General features: G+C 57.0%; 2 protein-coding genes across 11 annotated transcripts in view; one reads left to right on the top strand and one right to left on the bottom strand.

The window, feature by feature from the left end:
• Window positions 1–6,580, bottom strand: part of LOC101083636 (sodium/potassium-transporting ATPase subunit alpha-3) — an 82,393-nt gene extending 75,813 nt beyond the window's left edge. The window contains exon 1 of one of the 2 annotated variants that reach the window (XM_045047210.1): window positions 2,395–2,636. Coding sequence is in view for 1 of the 2 variants with exons in the window: in XM_023245927.2 (XP_023101695.2) it covers window positions 5,335–5,386 (52 nt within the window). In the remaining variant the exon portion in view is untranslated. Of the gene's footprint in view, window positions 1–2,394; window positions 2,637–5,334 lie in introns of those variants that run through there. The other variant, XM_023245927.2, reaches the window with a different exon arrangement.
• ZNF574 (zinc finger protein 574) lies at window positions 1,898–12,481 on the top strand. Of its 9 annotated transcripts, none has more exons than XM_023245929.2 (2): window positions 1,898–2,155; window positions 9,506–12,481. In XM_023245929.2, the coding sequence occupies exons 1-2, from the start codon at window positions 2,014–2,016 to the stop codon at window positions 12,214–12,216; spliced, it is 2,853 nt and encodes a 950-aa protein (XP_023101697.2). In that variant the 5' UTR covers window positions 1,898–2,013; the 3' UTR covers window positions 12,217–12,481. The 9 variants fall into 9 exon arrangements, with proteins under 9 accessions (XP_023101697.2, XP_023101706.2, XP_023101703.2 ...); XM_023245938.2 differs by lacking the exon at window positions 1,898–2,155 and adding an exon at window positions 6,771–6,923; XM_023245935.2 differs by lacking the exon at window positions 1,898–2,155 and adding an exon at window positions 6,933–7,083.
• Window positions 12,482–19,040: the final 6,559 nt, after the last annotated feature.

Raw genomic sequence — 19,040 nt, forward strand, 5'->3', positions numbered from 1 at the left:
CACCCTGCTCAGGGGAGCCGAGGATTAGGGGGAGACAATGCATCTTTGCTTCCCAGAACGGCTCCAACCCCAGTGAGTTAGAGTCCTCCAGGTACCCCAGCCTTCTACGGGGCAACCCCCAGGCAGGGATGAGTTTGGCTGGATGCACGGCTTCTCCTGGCCGAGAGCCGTGCCCCAAGAGAAGGGGCGTTGGGCTTCCAGGAGAGAGCATTACTGTGAAGCCCAGAGTGCTGTGAGGTGAGCTTAGGGGTCTCGTTGCACCCCACCTGGTCCCCATGGATGGAGGGCTTAAGGTAGTGAGACAGCAGAATGAAACCTGCCAGGGGAGGGTGGAGGCACAGTGCAAGATTTTGGACCATCCTTGTGGCCAGGAAAACCTAGGCCATGGCAGCAGGAGACCCAACAGTCTCTGCTCTGCCCCTGACTCCCACATGACCTTGAGCAGCTCCCTCTCTCAGGGCCTCTGGGAAAGGCAGGCTGAGGGGTGGGAGGGCATCATGGACAGGCTGGGGGCTGCAGATGGTAATCCGGATCTACAGTGAAGACTTCAAGGGTGGAGGAGCAAGGGAAGTTGGGGGACCAGGAAGAACTCTCCGGGGGAGGACTGTGGAGGGCGGGGCTTGGAGAGAGGCAAGAGTTGAAGGGGGGTCATCCCGAGACATCAGGGGCTTCTGGGGACAAACCAGGGAACAGAGACTAGAGGCCAGGGAAGACGGAGGGAGAGACAGGGACCAGAGGGCAGGGTCCCACAGGTGGCAGACATGGGTGGGAGCAGAAACACAGAGTGTAGGGCCAGGGTCTGGGACAGCACATGGACAAAGACATACAGGAAGGCCCAGATAGAAAGACAGACAGACCAAAAAGAGGTACCTGGGGCTAAATGAGAGAGAAGGACCCACACAGGTCGCCTAGAAGTGAGACACCAAAGGAAACGGAGACAAGACCGAGAGCGCGAGGTAGCAGAGGCAGGGAATCAGGCAGGCCTGAGCCCCACAGGCCCAGACACTTAGGCAAAGCCAAATAAAGGTGGAAGCATAGCAGCCAACCAGGCAGAAGGAGCCGAGTGAGGGGCCCTGCCAGGGGAGGCAGACAGACAGGAAGGCAAGACATCACCAAGGTGAGAAGGCAAATCGGTGAGACAAGTGGGGTGAGGGAGAGGGCAAAAACACAAGAACACAACAGGTGCAAAGACTGCAGGAAGGGGAAAAATCCGCAAAACTCTGCAAAGGAAGAGAGCTAGTTGGAAAGAGAGCCGGAGAAAATGTATGCAGGAGCCACACAGCAGATCTAGAGAAGAGGGAGGGGCGAGTGGGGCAGACACACACTAGAAGGGGCAGTGAGGGCCAGGGAGGGAAATGGAGGCAGGGAGGAAGAGCGAGGGGCACAGGCAGGGACAGGGTGAGTGCCCACATAAGGGGGCCAGTCCACACAGAGATGCACCCACCAGGGTGTCTTGAGGAGGTGGTCAATCCCAGAGCCCACAAGCCCCGAGGCATGGGGAGGGATGAGGACAAAAAGGCCAGGCCAGGACGTAGAAGTGAGCAGAGGATGGGGGGTGAGTGAGACCACCAAGGAAAAGACAAAGTAGACCACGGAGTGGCTGCGGCTGAGGAGAAAGGAGCCGGACCCAGAGTGGATCTGGGGGAGGAAAGCAGAAAAGTGAACAGGAAGACAGGCTCCAAGTGCAGGGGCAGAGGAGGACAGGGGAGCAGGGGCACAGGCAGAGCAAAGCGTGGATGGAGAGAAGTGGATAGAGGGCCAAACCTGTGGGTGCTTCCAAAAGAGCCAGACGAGATGCAGGGGAGTTTTGAAAAAGGGAGAGAGAGAGAGAGAGAGAGAGAGAGAGAGAGAGAGAGAGAGAGAATCAACAGAGACACAACAAGAAAGAGTTAGGCTAACAGCAAAGGAGAGAGAAGTTGGACAGAGTCAGAGAGAGGCCTGAGAGACACACGAAATGGAGATGGAAAATAAAGGAAAGACATTTCCAGGAGACGGACAGCGGATGGGACAGGGATGGCAGGCAGAAAGGATGAGGAAAGAAGAGAGGCGGAAACAGAGGGAGAACAGAGCCGGGCACCGGTCGCCGTGGGACCGCGGCTGGAGAAAGCAGGGGCGGAGACTGGCCAGGAGTCCCAGAGAAGGAGTGAGCCCGCAAGTAAGAGCCAGGCAGCCCCTCAGGACCCCAGGGGCTGGGGACAAGGCTGAGCTGTGCACCCAGAACAAGGGTGAAGAGAGGCTGAGGTGAACAGAGGTTGGGAGACGGGGGAGGCACAGGGCAGGCCCCTGCTCGTGGAGGGGGGCAGGGGGAGGTGGGGGCCCCACCAGACAGTCGTGAGCCCAGCCTTCCAGGACCCAGGCTGGCCCGAGCCCAACCCCCGCCCTGCAGACACTCACGGATCCTGGTGGGACGGAGGGCTGGGCTCCCTCGAGGCCCGAGAAAGACAACGGGGAGATGCTCTGGCGCTGGGTGGTGGTGTGGCCGGGGGCGGGGGGGAGAGGGCAGTCCACGGGGCCCCCTCCCCCGCCTCCGGCAGTGGCCCCCAACTAATCCAAAACGGGGGCTCCCCGGAGCGGGGAGGAAGGACAGGTGGAAGAGGAGAGGGCGGGCCAGGGAAGGGAGGAAGGGGAAAGGAGAAAATGGAGGAGAGAAGGGGAGAGAGGAGAGGGAGAAGGAGCAAATGGAGGGGAAGGAGGGAGGAAAGGAGGAGAGGAAGGTGAAAACGGAAGGGAGGGGGGCACAGGCAAAGCCGGGGGAGGGGGAAGCCGGCCCAGGAAAGGGCCCCCGCCCCCTCCCCTAGCCGGGCCGGCCTGGGGGGGCCACGGGGGGCGAGGACTGGCTGGAGACAAGGAAGCCGGCCATCAGGAGGAGTGGGGGAGGGGAGGGCTTGATTGGGGGGAGGGGGCCACCCCTTCCCCCCTCCCCCCTGGAGCCTTGGCCCTGCCCTGGATGAGGCAAGGGCCTGGAGTCCTCAAGCCCTCAGCCCCCACGGGAAAAGCATGCTAGGGGCGGAGAGAAGCCGAGGGGTGGAGGGGCTGGGGAGGACGGGGTGTTGGGAGACCCGGAGAGCCGAGAAGGGGGCAGGCGGCGAGGTGGAGAGATGGGGAGGAGTGAGAGGAGGAGGGAGGGAAGGATGGAGAGGAGCAGGTGGAAGAGGAAGGCAGAGGAGGGTGGGGTGTCCCGGGGGCGCCTGGTGCAGGGCCTCAGTGGGAGGGCCTGGCCACGGACTCCTGGTCCCCTGCGAGGCGCAGCCGCCGGCTCTGGGTCCCCAGCTGGGCCTGCCTCCCTGCTGCCGGCCACCGCCGCCACCGCCACTGCTGCCACCGCCACTGCCGCCAACACTACCACCACCACCACCACCTCCGCCGCCGCCGCCGCCGCCACCTCTCCTTCTCCCCTCCGAGGCCGCCGCCTGCCTGCCTGCCTGCCCGCCCGCCGCCCGCGCTGGGTCCTGGAGCGCGGGGCGGGGGGGAGAGAGATGAGGGAGGGAGGGAGGGAGGGAGGGAGGCAGGGAGGAGGGCGGGCAGGAGGAAGGGAGGGCAGCAGGCGGAGAAAGAGGAGGGAAGGGAGTGGGGGGGGAGGGGGAGACCGTATTGGTCGGGGCTGGGGGGCCTGCGAGGAGAATGCTGATGAGGGGAAGGCGCTGCATTGGATGGAGGGCCCACCCCTGGGCCACCCCCTCCACCACCATGCCACCGCCCTGCCCAAGAGCCCACGGAGATGAGAGGCAGGGAGACCTGAGGAGAAGGCCATGGAGCTGGGGGGGGGAGAGGGCTACAGAGATGAAGAAAAATGCAGAGGAAAAGCAAGACAGCCATCAAAACTCACAGAGGTGGGCCAAGGTCCACAAACCCCACAAGGACAAGAACAGGGGAAAAGCCCAGATAAAAAAGAGAAAAGCCTATGGAGGCATGGGAGCAGACCAGAGACAGCGACGGACCTCAGAGATGAGGGCAGCTGGTGGACAGAGAGTCCCCCAGGAAGACGGAGAGAGGCCCATGAGAACAGAAAGCACTCCCTGGACATAGGGAGTGGTCCACGGGGACAGGAGAAGGCCACGGACAGGAGGAGAGGCCCACAGAAATGGAAACAAGAATGCATATCATAGAGACAGGGAGGCGGGCCAAGCAAAGTGGGAGAAGGTCACAGAAATGGGGATGGGTGGGCACAGATACCAGGAACCCGTAAACACAAGGACGTGTGGACACAAGAGGTCCCCTAAGGCGGGAGCAGCCAACTCCTGGAGACAAGGGAGAAGCCCCCAGAAGTAGAAAGAGCCCCATGGAGGATGAAGGGATGGGGCGGCAAGTATGGGAATTCCCCATAATGCATAGAGACGGTGATGCACCCAAGACACGAGCGGGTGGGCGAAGAGGCCTTCCTTCTCTAGCTACCACTTGAGCAGAGAGGCAGTGGGAAAGGGCAAGGAACTGGAGGGCAGAGCCAGAAGTGGGAGACTCCCTTCCAGGGAGCCCACTGCAGCATCTCAGAGGGAGCTGAGCAGGACAGGGGGATGGAAGACAGAAGCAGTGACACAGATCTCGGAGTGGGGGTGGGTGGTGCACGGCTGGGTGGGGGGGTGAAATTTGGGGGGAAGGAACATGACAGTTGGCGCTGAAGGCTGAGCCCGTGACTCACCACCACCCCCAATGCTCGTGATGGGGAGGAGACACTGACACACTCACGTGCAGCCCCCCAGCACACGTGACCATATGCCTTTCTCTCTCTCTCTCTCACACACACACACACACACACACACAGCACATGGCAACCCTTACACCAGCTGAGCATAGGAAGCCCTCATCCCATATGGAGCATCCCTGACGTACGTCTGACACATATACGGCATCCTGAAGGACCACCAACTTTGCATACACTTCCTCACCCTACGTGGGCAACACCCATGGTCCCCCAACACCCACCCTCAGCTCCAGCTAAGCCTGAAAGCCCAGACTCATGCCAGCCTATAGGCCTTTGTTTATGCAGGGGCCCCCCCAAAAAGAATGCCTATCCTCTGTAAAATAAACCTACCCCAGAAATCTAGTCCCATGCCACCACCTGCACAAAGACTGACCCAGGGCTCAGCCTACTCATGTATCATCAGAAGAGAAAGATCCTAGTCAACCCAGATAAACTGGAAAGTCCAAGCAGAAGGTCTGAGCAGAAAGGGGCCTGACACGCCAAGCTGGACCCTTGCATTTTCAGGCAGAAAAGGGGGCTTTGGCAGGAGTGAGAACCTGCCCAGGTGCACGGGGCCTATCAAAGCCTGAGTCTAACTTCCAGGTTCTCTGGCTCCCACCCCAGGGGATTTCACCCTGATGGCAAACGCAGATTACCAGCTTTGGAGCTCACACATTCCCACCAACTTCTTTCTTCTGCTTCTCGCATTCATCCATTCAACATGCCCCGCAGGACAGGACATCCGCCTGCCAGGCAGCAGAGCCTGGGGGGAGGGGGACCAAGAGCATAGACCAGGAGTCAACTCCTGGGTTGGAACCCTGGCTCTGTCGCCTCCAAAGGACAGGCAAGCTACTTCTCTGGGCTTCTTGAGGTCCTAATGAAAACAATTCCCACACAGCTTTTACTCTGTGCCCCACAACCATGAGGCAGGGGTTAGGGCCTTCATTTCACAGATGAGGAAACGGAGGCACAGGGGATTTAGCTTGTCCAAGACAACAGCTGGAAATGGCAGGGTCAGGATTTCAATCCAGACAGCTTGGTACAATTATATTGGCTTGGTGTTAGGGACTTCAATTTAGTGGAAAGTTAGGACAGCCAGTTTGAAATCAACTGAAGGACACCACAAAGGTGATGACTGAGAAGTCACACCTAGGTCCTACTCCGTGCTTGGGAGTCCCTCAGTAGCTTTTAGCTTCAGGAAGGTAATGACCAACTCCTCGAGACTTGGTTTACTCCTCTGAGAAATGGGGTGGGGGGGGGGAAGCAGTTAGTACAGAGAATCTCTTGAAGCTCCTGTCCTTGGGTTGGTTCAGAGGGTAGCTCTGGAACGTAACAGTGCGAGGCCAACGCCCTGAGGGCCAAAGGGGGAGAGTAGTGATGGCCAGAACCCCTGGGTCAGCGCAGAAGGAAGGCACCTTGGAAGGAAGCAGAGTCCGTCTCCTACAGGGTCACTTTCTGCAGGTTTTCATCCTAGTCGTCCTCCAGGTTTTCTCCCCCCACCCCGCCCACACTCCCCGTTTCTTAAATGAAACTGTCTTTGCTTTTCGTTTTTCCCCATTTCCTCCCCTCTCCTTCAGGTTTTCCTTGTTCCCTCAGATTCCCTCGCTCCTCGCTTCTCCTTTGACATTTCCCTTCCCCCCCCTTCCTCAAGAGTCCGCCGGCTTCTCTCCCCTTCCTTCTTGTTGCTTCCGTTCCTCTTTTTAATGAAGCGAGTCTGGAGCCTCAGTTTCCCTTTTTACTCCCTCCATGTGCTCGCTGCTGCAGTTTCCCCTCCCCATTTCGCGCTGTCTGATGATGCTTCACTTTCTCCGTTCGCTCCGCCGCGGTTCCAGTGCCACAGTTCCCCCGCCCCCACCCTCTGGGTGTCGTGTGCCTCAATTTTTCCGACTTCCCTACTCGACCCCGACCCGACTCCGGCCCGGCGCCCCCAAGATGGCGCCCGCAGTCTCGCTCCGCCGCCTGACGTCACCGCGCGGCCCTCCCTTCTTCAGGCGTCAGGCGGAGTCGACGAGGACCTGGAGGAGGCGCATCCTCCAGGGAGCTTAAGGGGGCGGGCACTATCAACCCCGGGGCTGGCCGGTGAAGGAACATCGCCAGAGGATTGGTTGGGCACTGCGAAGGATCCCGACGATCCATACTATTGGCCCAAGGCTCAGAGACGTGAGCGTCGATTGGTCGAACGGCAGGAGCCAGTCAGGCGCTGATTGGGCGCGTTCGGCCGTTCGCGGAGCGGCCGAGAAGGAAGGTAGGCGGGGCGTTGCTGAGGGCGATTGGGGGCGAGAGCGAGGCTGCGGAGCAGACGAGAGGCTACGGCGGGAGCTAGAGAGGGCGCAGCGCTAGGGTGGCCGCGCGAGGGGAGCTGCGGCCCGGGCCTGGGCCCGGGGCGTGCGAGACGGCGGAGGCGGGTGAGTGCGGGCGGGCGCGCGGAAAGCCGGCCTGGCTCCCCCTCCCCCCCTCCTGGCCTCCCCGTGCCACCCCGCCTGCGCACTGAGGGCCGGAGGGGACGCGCGCCGGGCGGGGAGGGCGGAGCGGCACCAACGGCCGGCCGGGCGCGCGGGCGGCGGGGCGGGGGCCGGGCCGGGGGCGGGGGTGGTGAAGGGGGCTAGAGTCGAGTGACGGTCCCAGTGAGGAGGGGCGAGGCTCGGGCGAGGGGCTGGGAGGGGCCTGGGTGGGAAGGGAGGCGTTTGGGCTGCCTCTAGGAGAGGCTCCAAGGCTCATCGGGGCCACGGTCTGGCCGTGGGCCGTCTAGGACCGGAGGGGGGTGGGGTGGAAGGTTAGAGGCGGCCTGGGTGTCCGGGGAGGGGGGTAGGGCGTGAGGAAAGAGGTAATGAAGTTAACATAAAGAGAAAACCTAGTTATGCTTGTAAGGAATCAGACCAGTGACAGGGATTTGGTGTGAAAAGATGGTAGCAAATGGACATCCTTGGAGGGGAGATTTAGAGTTGAGGGCGAGGTCCGAGTGTGGAGAATGGGGTTACGTTAACGTGAAAAGGAGTTAAACCAAAGGGGGGTGGATACCACTGGAATGGGCTGAGAGGAGTCTCTGTGCATAGGGTTATGTTCTGTAAAAAGGGTGGGTGTCCCCAGGATAGGTTGGGTAGAGGTAATGTTTTGAAAAGTAGGGAATTCGGTCAGATGAAGAGTAGGAATTGGGTATCGATGTGCTGAATGGGGGAGGGTCTTGGTATCTCTGGAATGAGAATGAGATGTTAGGTTGACAAGAAGTTGGGGGTCTGGGTATCCCCAGGGTAATAAGCTGGTGAGAGGGTTCTGGGTGTAAGGAAGAGGGGTTTGGCTATCCTCTGGGTTGGGGGCTGGGGGGATTCGTCATAATAATAAGATAGGGTCTGAGTATTTCTAAAGGGGTTTTGGGTAGTAGGAAAAGTATGCGTGAAAGTTTTAAGGCTCTGTGAGGGGTAGTCTGGATATTCCTGGATTGGGTGATCTTTCTGCAAAGATCTTTCTGCTGGGATCTTTCTGCAAAGCAGAGAAACTAAGTTGTTAATGAAGAGGGGGTCGGATTATCGCCGGAGTGGGTTAGGGTGGGGTTTGGCCTTTTTGCAAAGAAGAGGGGCTTAGGTTGATATGAAGAGGGGATCTGGGTGTCCCTAGGTGGGTTAGGGAGGGAGGGTGGGGTCTTTTTTGCAAGTAAGAAAATACTAGGTTAATAAGGCGAAAGGGGGTCTGGGTGTCCCTGGCGTGGGTTTGTAAGGAAGGGTTTAAGTTGATGTGAAGGTGGTATCTGGGCATCCCTGAGATGGGTTTGGGTGGGTCATTTTGTAAAGAAGAGGAGCTGAAGTTGACATGAAGAGGGGTGTAGGTATCCCCATAGTGGTTGGGGTGGTTGTGTATGAAGATGAGGCATTTAGGTCAATGTGAAGAGGGCATCTGGGTACCGGAGAGGACATAAGGATTGTAGGTGAGGTCTCAGCGTAAAGAAGAGGTAATTACGGTGAAGAGTGTCTTGAATTAGGGTGGTGAGTAGAATCCAGGTGTGAAGAAAGGGTTAGGTGTTTTTGAAATGGGGCTGGGTACTCTGGATAGGGGGTTGGGTTGTAGGAGAGGGCTTTGGTATAGAGAGAGAAATTTGAAGTCGGGGATCTGGGTATCATGGGGAGTGGTGAAGGGGGAAAAAGTGTAAAATGTGATGGGTTAGGCCAACATGAGACAAGTTGATTGAGGGAAGGGAGAGTTTGAGGAGTCTGGGCACCAGAGGGAGAGACTGTGTATACTAGATGTTGGGGGTAAAGGAGAGGGACTGTACCCTGTGAAGGCCCTGAAAGTGGCGGGCCCCTGTGGCAGTCCTCTGGGTGTAAATAGAAGTCCGGAACCTGGGGGAGGGAACAAAGGGGGAGTGAGGCTGGGAGAAGTGGCAGCGGTCAGGGCCTGTGAGGACGCTCCCGGGCACCTGGGAGCGGGAATGGGGTAGCGAGTTGGTAAGAAGAGGAAGTCAGTGGAAGGAGGTTTGAGTGGAGAAGACACAGGCTCCTGTGTGATGGGCGTGGCTGTGGGCCAGCTGTGAGGCACGGGAGGTGAGGGGTTGGACAGGTTCTAAGGATCTGGTGGGTGGAGTTTGATGCGTGTTGGTTCAGAGGTGAGAAGGGTAGATTCTGGGAAGGGACCGCTGGGAGGTGTTGCGCTTGGTCTTGTGTGTGCAGGAGAGGAAGGATTGTTAGGTGGGGGGGTGGGAGTGGAAAACGGAAACAAGTCCGAGGGTAAGGTACATCTAAGGTTTCGGTGGGTGATGAAGGGAAGGAATCGTCCCTGGGAAGGACTGAAGAAACGCTAGTTTAGCTGTGCTTCGTCTCCACCTCCCTCTTTTCACAGCCCAAGGCCTCACTGCCACCATGACTGAGGAGTCGGAGGAGACGGTTCTGTACATTGAGCACCGCTATGTCTGCTCTGAGTGCAACCAGCTGTATGGATCCCTGGAGGAGGTGCTCATGCACCAGAACTCCCATGTGCCTCAGCAGCACTTTGAGCTGGTGGGCGTGGCTGACCCTGGAGTCACTGTAGCCGCAGAGGCAGCTTCCGGCACGGGCCTCTATCAGACCCTGGTGCAGGAGAGCCAGTACCAGTGCCTAGAGTGCGGGCAGCTGCTGATGTCGCCCAGCCAGCTCCTGGAGCACCAGGAGCTGCACCTGAAGATGATGGCTCCCCAGGAGGCAGTGCCAGCCGAGCCACCACCCAAGGCACCTGCCCTGAGCTCTAGTACCATCCACTACGAGTGTGTGGATTGCAAGGCTCTCTTCGCCAGCCAGGAGCTCTGGCTGAACCACCGGCAGACGCACCTCCGGGGCACTCCCACCAAGCCTCCGGCCCCGGTTGTCCTGGGGTCCCCGGTTGTCCTGGGGCCCCCTGTGGGCCAGGCCCGCGTGGCTGTGGAGCACTCATACCGCAAGGCAGAAGAGGGTGGGGAGGGGGCCGCCGTCCCTTCTGCTGCTGCCACCACCGCTGAGGTGGTGACTGAGGTGGAGCTGCTCCTCTACAAATGCTCCGAGTGCTCCCAGCTCTTCCAGCTTCCGGCCGACTTCCTGGAACACCAGGCCACCCACTTCCCTGCTCCTGCCCCGGAGGCCGAGGAGCCTGCCTTGCAGCAGGACACCCTGACTCCGTCCCCTGCAGAGGTGCCCGCGTCTCAGCCTGATCCCCTGCCGTCCTCTGACCACAGTTACGAGCTGCGCAACGGTGAAGCCGTTGGGCGCGATCGCCGGGGGCGCAAGGCCCGCAGGAACAACAGCGGAGAGCCGGGCGGGACGGCCGCCCAGGAGCTCTTTTGCTCCGCCTGTGACCAGCTCTTTCTCTCCCCTCACCAGCTACAGCAGCACCTGCGGAGCCACCGGGAGGGCGTCTTTAAGTGCCCTCTGTGCAGTCGTGTGTTCCCCAGCCCTTCCAGTCTGGACCAGCACCTTGGAGACCACAGCAGCGAGTCTCACTTCCTGTGCGTGGACTGCGGCCTGGCCTTTGGCACCGAGGCCCTCCTCCTGGCCCACCGGCGAGCCCACACCCCGAATCCTCTGCATTCGTGTCCGTGTGGAAAGACGTTTGTCAACCTCACCAAGTTCCTGTATCATCGGCGTACGCACGGGGCGGGGGGTGTCCCTCTGCCCACAACACCGGTCCCGCCAGAGGAGCCTGTCATTGGTTTCCCTGAGCCAGCCGCAGCAGAGACTGGAGACGCAGACGCCCCGGAGCCCCCTGTGACCGAAGAGAGCCCAGGAGGGCCCGCCGCCCCAGGCACCTACCGCTGCCTCCTGTGCAGCCGCGAATTTGGCAAGGCGTTGCAGCTGACCCGGCACCAGCGTTTCGTGCACCGGCTGGAGCGGCGACACAAGTGTGGCATCTGCGGCAAGATGTTCAAGAAGAAGTCTCACGTGCGTAACCACCTGCGCACGCACACGGGCGAGCGGCCCTTCCCCTGCCCGGACTGCTCCAAGCCCTTCAACTCGCCTGCCAACCTGGCACGCCACCGGCTCACGCACACGGGGGAGCGGCCCTACCGGTGCGGGGACTGTGGCAAGGCTTTCACGCAGAGCTCCACCCTGAGGCAGCATCGCCTGGTGCACGCCCAGCACTTCCCCTACCGCTGCCAGGAGTGCGGGGTGCGTTTCCACCGCCCCTACCGCCTGCTCATGCACCGCTACCACCACACGGGCGAGTACCCCTACAAGTGTTGCGAGTGCCCCCGCTCCTTCTTGCTGCGCCGGCTGCTGGAGGTGCACCAGCTCGTGGCCCACGCTGGGCGCCAGCCCCACCGCTGCCCATCCTGCGGGGCCGCCTTCCCTTCCTCGCTGCGGCTCCGCGAGCACCGCTGCGCGGCTGCTGCCGCACAGGCCCCGCGGCGCTTCGAGTGCGGCACCTGCGGCAAGAAAGTGGGCTCGGCTGCCCGGTTGCAGGCGCACGAGGCGGCGCACGCGGCTGCCGGGCCCGGAGAGGTCCTGGCTAAGGAGCCCCCTGCCCCTCGGGCCCCTCGGGCCGCTCGCACGCCTGTGGCCGCCCCGACCGCCTTGGGGAGTGTGGCCCCCGCGGCCCCCGCGGCCCCGGCCCGACGCCGGGGCCTGGAGTGCAGCGAGTGTAAGAAGCTGTTCAGTACAGAGACGTCGTTGCAGGTACACCGGCGCATCCACACGGGCGAGCGGCCGTACCCGTGTCCGGACTGCGGCAAGGCCTTCCGCCAGAGCACCCACCTGAAGGACCACCGGCGCCTGCACACAGGCGAGCGGCCCTTTGCCTGCGAGGTGTGTGGCAAGGCCTTCGCCATCTCCATGCGCTTGGCAGAGCATCGCCGCATTCACACGGGTGAGCGGCCCTACTCGTGCCCAGACTGTGGCAAGAGCTACCGCTCCTTCTCCAACCTGTGGAAACACCGCAAGACCCACCAGCAGCAGCATCAGGCCGCCGTGCGCCAGCAGCTGGCAGAGGCGGAGGCTGCCGTGGGGCTGGCCGTCATGGAGACTGCGGCAGAGGCACTGCCCCTGGTGGAGGCCATCGAGATCTACCCTCTGGCTGAGGCCGAGGGGGTCCAGATCAGCGGCTGACCCCGTCCCTTCTCCCCCTTCAGCACCGCCATGTCCCGTTGCTGAAGAACCTCCTCCAGCATCCCCTCAAATCTGTAGATACCGTGCCCCTCTCTCCATCTCTCCCAACAGCCGTGTAAGTTCTGTAACTGGATTTATTCTCTCTTGTGAGGGGTTGCTCTGGGGTCCTTGATGTGCGTAAAGGTGCCCCCCCCCCCCACCTTCCACCTTTTAGCACTGGTGGTCCCAAGATGGAACAGTCAATAAAGACTGAGTTGGACGTTTATGTGTTTCTGTCTGGCCCAGCTGTGTGGGGTGGGATTTGGGAGCCATGAGCCCAGGTTCTTGGGTCTGAGCTTTTATGGCTGTGTTCTCAGCACCTGGAACAGGGCCTGGCAAGTGGTAGGAGCTCAGTGGACATTTGCTGAGTAGAAAGAGGACGTGGAGTCCAAGGGTGTGGCTCAGGGAGCGGGATATCAGCCTGGTGCTCCAGGGGAAGAAGCGTAGCTGTCTTGCCACTAGAGGTCCCCACAGCCCCATAGAAAAGCCTAAAGCTGTTTCAGTTGGTGGCAGGAACATTGGGAAAAGTCTTCAGATTTCTTTTTGCCCTTCTGCACCCCCATTCTTGGCCTGATGTGAGCCATCTCCCTCAAAGCCATCTGGTTGTCTCACTGGATCCCTGAGGGCAGACGCAGGTCCAAAAGGTATGATCTCTAGGGCAGAAGAAGGTGGCTCCTGGGACCAGACCCAGCTGTGGAGTTGGAGAACTCCGATTCTGGGGGTGGACAGCCTCATAAGGGGAGCTGCCTTGACACCTACCTAGAATGGGATTCTGTCTTAACTAGTAGACGTGGGGAGAGGGGTGGTTGGAGTGACTGGCTGGTATTTGAACGTCTAGTTTAAATTTGAACGTCTAGTTCTAGTACTTACATGTTTATCATAATTATACTCCTCTTGTGAGGGGAACATTTTGCAGGGAAGGAGTCTGAAGTCAGAAGCAGTGAGGTGATTTACCCAAGGTCATCCAACCCACATAGGATAGAGCTTGAATTTAAGCCTAGTTTCATCTGGTTTTATCACCCTTCTTTTCTCCACACTCTAATGCCATTTACTTAGGAGAGGGCGGTCGAGAAGGATGATGGTGACTGGTGGGAATGTCCAGTTGCTTTGCTTGAGCCGCAGCCCAAGAAAAATAAGCCCCGCCAAAGTCATTCCAGTCTTTGTGTTGGAGAAAATTCTTATTTGGGACCCTAATAAATGAGAGGTGAAGGGAAACCGTTTGTATGGAAACCAGGAAGAGGGAGGCCTGAGAGCTGTCCACTCAGACCCTGTTACTCTGAACACCCCCTCAACAGCCCCGTCGCCTCTGGGCACTGGGCTCAGAGACCTACACTGGTTTTGTCTTATGTTCAGGTGAAAATGAGAGATTGAGAGAGGGAAGACTTACCAAGACCACATAGGTGGTAGACCAGAGCTAGAAGCCAAATCTCGTAACCAGTAATAGAGATTTTACTACATAAGCCTCATTTTATTGAAAAAAGTTCAGGGACCCCTGGGTGGCTCAGTCCGTTGAGCGTCCGGGTTCGGCTCAGGTCATGATCTCGTGGCTCCTGGGTTCGAGCCCCACGTCAGGCTGTGTGCTGACGGCTCAGAGCCTAGAGCCTGCTTCGGCTTCTGTGTCTCCCTCTCTCTCTTTTCCTCCTCTGCTCACGCTCTCTCAAAAATAAACATTAAAAAGGAAAAATAAATAAAAGTTCAGCCTGTTTGACAACCGGACAGCTCCTAATGAAGAGCAATTATGTGTTAAGTAGTTGTTTCAGAGCGTGTTGCTCGTGGGCACCATCTTTGAGTGACCTCATACCCTGCAGAAAGGACTCAAGCCATCTTAGCCCAGCACGCTAGATCCCCTTTAATCCCCACGTAAAGGTTCATTCTCAAACTGCCTCCTCAAGAAGAGCTGCAACATCCTGAAAGTCGTATCGAATAAGTGCTTAGAACAATTGGAGCATTTATCCTTGCCAAACCAGATAAAGATAAGGTTAAATCAAAAGGGACAGGAAGGGGGTGGGGTGGGGGCAGACCCTGAGAGTGCTGGTTGACTCCAAGATTCAGCAGAGAAGAATGGCTCTGTGACTGTGGGATGATCACCCTTCCTCAGTTGTTCTTTTTCAGAGCTTCTAATGAAAACAAGACTCATTGTTCACCGTCACTCTGCTGAAACTTGATGGTCCTCAGTTGAACTACTGTCTTAAAAAGGGTGGCATGGGACGTCTGGGTGGCTCATTCGGTTAAGCTTCTGACTTTAGCTCGGGTCATGATCTCTTGATTTGTGGGTCCGAGCCCTGCGTTGAGCTCTGTGCTGACAGCTCAGAGCCCGGAGCCTGCTTTGGATTCTATGTCTCCCTCTCTCTCTGCCCCTCCCCTGCTCTTTCTCTCTCTCTGAAAAATAAATACAAATTAAAACGGTGGACTAATCAAGCCCTTGTTGGATGCTGGGTTTTGAGTTAGGCAAAGTTTCTTTTTTTGGTGGGGGGCACAAGTGAGCAAGGGGCAGAGAGGAGGGAGAGAGAGAAGCGGGGCTCACTCGGGGCTTGTGTTTTTACCCGAAGCGGGGCTCAAGCTCATCCAGTGTGGGACTCCCAACTCACCAACTGTAAGATCACGATCTAAGCCAAAGTCCGATGCTTAACGACTGAGGCGCCCTGGGCAGGCAAAAGTTCTTGAACTTTAATGTTTATTAGGCAATTCCCCTAGAGATTGATTTTTTTAATGTTTATATTTGAGAGAAAGAGGGAGACACAATCCGAAGCGGGCTCCAGGCTCCAGGCTGTCAGTCAGCACAGAGCCCATGGGGCTCGAACTTGTGAACGATGAGATCATGACTCGCGCTGAAGCCAGACGCTCAACTGACTGAGCCACCCAGGCTCCCCTCCCCTAGAGATTCAGATCCAGCAAACGGGTGGATGAGATCCAGGAATCTGCATTTTAAACACACCAATTCTGGGGTGCCTGGCTGGCTCAGTAGAGCATGTGACTTGTTAAGTTTATTTATTCTGAGAGACAGAAAGCTCAGGGGGAGGGGCAGAAAGAGAGAATCCCAAGCAAGCTCTGTGCTGATAGAGCACAGAACTCCACGAACCGCATGATCACGACCTGAGCCGAAATCGAGCCGGACACTTAACCAACTGAGCCACCCGGACACCCTGAGTGTGCAACTCTTGATCTCAGGGTTATAAGTTCAAGCACACATTGAGTGTAGAGATTACTTAAAAGTAAAATCTTTAAACGTAAATAAAAACAATTCTGATGCAGGCGACTTGCTGATCACTCTAACGATCCTGAATCGTCCGTTTTTAGTTGGATGTGGAAGGCTTGCCTATGCAGAAATGTTAAGGGAACAGAATGGTGGTGCTCCAGTGCCCGCTATGTTCCTGACAAGAGGCCCGAGTACGACTGTACAAGGGAGGGCATGTGGTGCCGTCGGGCACATTCACGGGGCTGCAAGTAGATGCAAGTTCAACTCTAAAGAGTGCTCTCAGGTGTGCTGTCTGTGCTCGTCACTGGATAGCCTGGGTGACAAGGAACTTAAGTCTGTATGGTTCTGACCGCACGACCCTACAGGAAGGGGCTGGACCAAATGACCTTCCTCTGTACCAACATCCCACTTCCCCATCCTTCCAGACTTACCTTGGGAACCGGGGAGGTGCTTTTTTATTCTTTCAGTCTTGCAAACGAGGCAGTGCTAATTAATACTTTTCGTCCAAGTGATCCAGCCCCTCTTCAATTCTTCCTTTCTCCTGTCTCCCCCATCCCCTACAGTTGAGTTTGCAGAATACCAGCATCCGTATGCCAAGCGTACATCAGAGGATGGAACAATGACAAGGTGACATGGTGCCAGTGAGAAAACCCAGTTGTTGACACCGTTTCTGATTTTCAGTGGTGAGGTCGTGGGGATCAGCCCGTGGCCTGGCCTGTGAAGCCGTTGTTCTTGCCAATTGACGTAGTCAAGCTGGGCACAAAAATTTGAGTGAATGAGTTCATGTCACTCTGAAGAAGAGCGTGCCCTGGACCACCAGACAACTTCGGAGTCGACTGTTTTGAAAGGGTCTTGCTGGTCCTCTGGGGATGGAAGTGGGGGAGGACTCACCGGTTTCCTGACTTTCCCATAGTTCTCATCTATTGAAGACCGTGTGCTAGAGATCTGTCCTAAGCACTTATTACATCATCATCTCATTTAATTCCACAAACCCCACAGATGAGGACATCGAAGGTTATATATGAAAAGTCATATATCTATAAAATGGCAGAACTGAGAAACGAATCCAGACGTTTGAATTCATCCTAAATTCTGAGACTTAGGTCTTCTGATTCGTGAGAACCTGGCTTGGGCCCTCCTTCTGAAACATTTACTGTTTGGACAGAAGTAAAGCCCTCCCCTCCATAGCACACATGTACCCACCACCCTTCCCAGAACACAGAGGAGACCAAGGGAGAGCAGGCAGCGTTTCTCTCTGTACAGTTTTTACTTTTTTATTTTTTGATGTTGTTCAGATGAATGACACACTCAAGTTACAAAAATGGGGCCTTAAAAGAAGCACATTGTACAATGAACAAGCAGATTGGAGTTAAGAACACTGAAACGCTAACCCGCTACCACGAGAAGAGACAGGGTGGGGGGGACAGGATGGGGAGGGAGGGGCTACCAACACAGGGGTCAGACAGAACTGAAAGTGGGGCTAACTTGCTGAGAACGGATGAAAGGCAGGTCTCCTCCAGGGCCTACTCAATTTCCAGATGCCCTTCCTGGTCTCCCTTGCCCCCTACTAGCCACCTCCACCCCTCCCCATTCCAACCTGGTCATCTGAATGAGTAGGTGAGAGACACCCACCCCAGAAAGGGCTGAGCCACTCAGGTCTTTACAAGGTGGGTGGTCATCTTGCCCTATTCCAGGCTTGGATTTGGGAGCTGGTGGTGGCAGCAGTGGGATAAGAAGCCAGAAAGGAGCTAGCAGAGAGAGGAGTTGATCAAAGATCAGGCCCCTGCTTTTCCCCAAAGACTCCTTGCCCCTTTCCCACCCCACCATGATCCAAAGGCCCTCTCTACAAGTGGAGAGAGGCCCCCAGTCACCCTGCAATTATGTAAATAAATAAATACTGAGCCCCTGGGCTTGGAGGACAGGCTGGGGGAGGGGCAGCAGGGATAGAGGAGAGGATGGGGAGGCAGTAGGGAGGGGTCACAGACATAGTAAATAGTTGTCTCCGTCCCAGCAACACTTCTTTCTAGATTTTGCTCTCCTTTTTGTGTTTGTTTAACAAGGAGCTAACATTTCAAGGACAAATACTTAAAAATATACATTATTTTTTCTTTTTTTTTTTTCGCCTTTGTCATCGTCATCTTGCTTTGGAGACTGCTGAGGTCAAAGTTCAAACCGCACGCAGGAACTGCGGCTTGGAGTTTTTGTGTATTTTTTTTAATTTTTATTTTTTAATTTTTTTCACTTTTTTTTCCAACGTATAAAAAGGTAGCGGAGTTGTCTGTGGGTTTTTTTTTTTTTTAAATGGTTAAATCTTTGGTTTGTTTCTTTTTTCTCTTGGAGGCCTTTATCTCTCGCACTTGCCTTTCCCACTCAGAGGCCAGTGGGGGCCCGCGTGTCTCAATCTTGCTCAGTCTGTCTCACTCTCTCTCTCTCACTCAGTTCCCCCTACCCTGGGCTAAAGGGAGAGAGAGGCACCCTGGGATTCGGGTGGGCCAGGAAATTAGTCAGGTCAAGAGGTCAGTCGCCTACTTGGCTAATCCCTTACCCTGTCTTCCCAGGGCAAGGGGCTTGGAGACCCTCTCTTGGCCCTCCCAAGGGAGAAGATGTCTGGGAAACTCATACCCTTCCCCCACCCCCCACTCCTGATCTTAGCCTCAACTCATACAGGGTTTGGGTTCCCCATTTCCACCCACCCCCACTTATACCCCCAGCCCCTCCCTCCCATTTCCAGCCCCCACCCTCCCAGAAGAGAACAGAGAGAGGTGTTTTAGTTACTGGCATTTCTTTTTTTTCTTTTTTCTTTTTTTTTTTTTTTTTTTTTTTTTGGCACAAAAGGCCCACCATTAGGGTAGACCCATTCTCTGTCCCTCCCTCAAGTAGGAGGTCAGGGCTGGGGAGAAGAGAAATTCAGAAGGCTCCCCCTTTCTCCAATCCACTCATCTTCCTCTCTTTCTAGCCCAGGCCCCTGGCCCCCCACCTCAGACATCTCACCTAGCCCAGAGCCTGGTTTGGGGTCTCCCTCCCCATCCTCCACATAAAGTCCCCCAGCCCCCCAACTCTCTCGCTCACACACAGACACACGGACACAGGCTCTGTACAGACCACAAAATAAAAACGATGAGATAGTTTTGTTTCCCGGAGTCGAGACAGGGGGTACTGGAGTGGAAGGGGCAGAGCGGGGTGGGGGGGCATGAATTCCCCCATTACCTTCCCAACCCTGGCTCTCTCCAGCCCCCCAGCCCCTTGCCCTGGCTGGCCCCCAGCCAACGATATTTGGTTTCCTTTTTTTAACATTAAAGTTCTATGAGGTATTTGGTGCCTTATCTCGAGTCCTCGGGGGAGGGGGGCCCAGGGGGGAGACCTGGGGCACACTTGCCCCTCCCTCCCTCCCACCCCCTTCCCAATATTTGGTTTCACAGCTGTAGTTAAAGCTTGGGATTTGGTTATTTTTCCCCTCCCAGGAATTTTCTTTTTTTCTTGTTTTTCTTTTCCCAGTTATGGGGGTTGGATGGGGAGGGTCCCCACCACCCCCGGCTGCACAGGGGTCCCTCCACCAGTGTCAGGGCATCGGCCCCATCCCTGCCCCCTG

Source organism: Felis catus, chromosome E2, assembly GCF_018350175.1.
Source record: "Felis catus isolate Fca126 chromosome E2, F.catus_Fca126_mat1.0, whole genome shotgun sequence".
In the NCBI taxonomy this organism is placed as follows: Eukaryota; Metazoa; Chordata; class Mammalia; order Carnivora; family Felidae; genus Felis; species Felis catus.

Excerpts from the sequence above, each read along its gene's own strand:
- ZNF574 (XM_023245929.2), top strand. The coding sequence starts at position 2,014 with ATGGCAGGCAGAAAGGATGAGGAAAGAAGAGAGGCGGAAACAGAGGGA. Across the intron at positions 2,156-9,505 it reads GAGAAGGAGTGAGCCCGCAA|CCCAAGGCCTCACTGCCACC; the intron begins GTAAGAGCCAGG and ends CTCTTTTCACAG.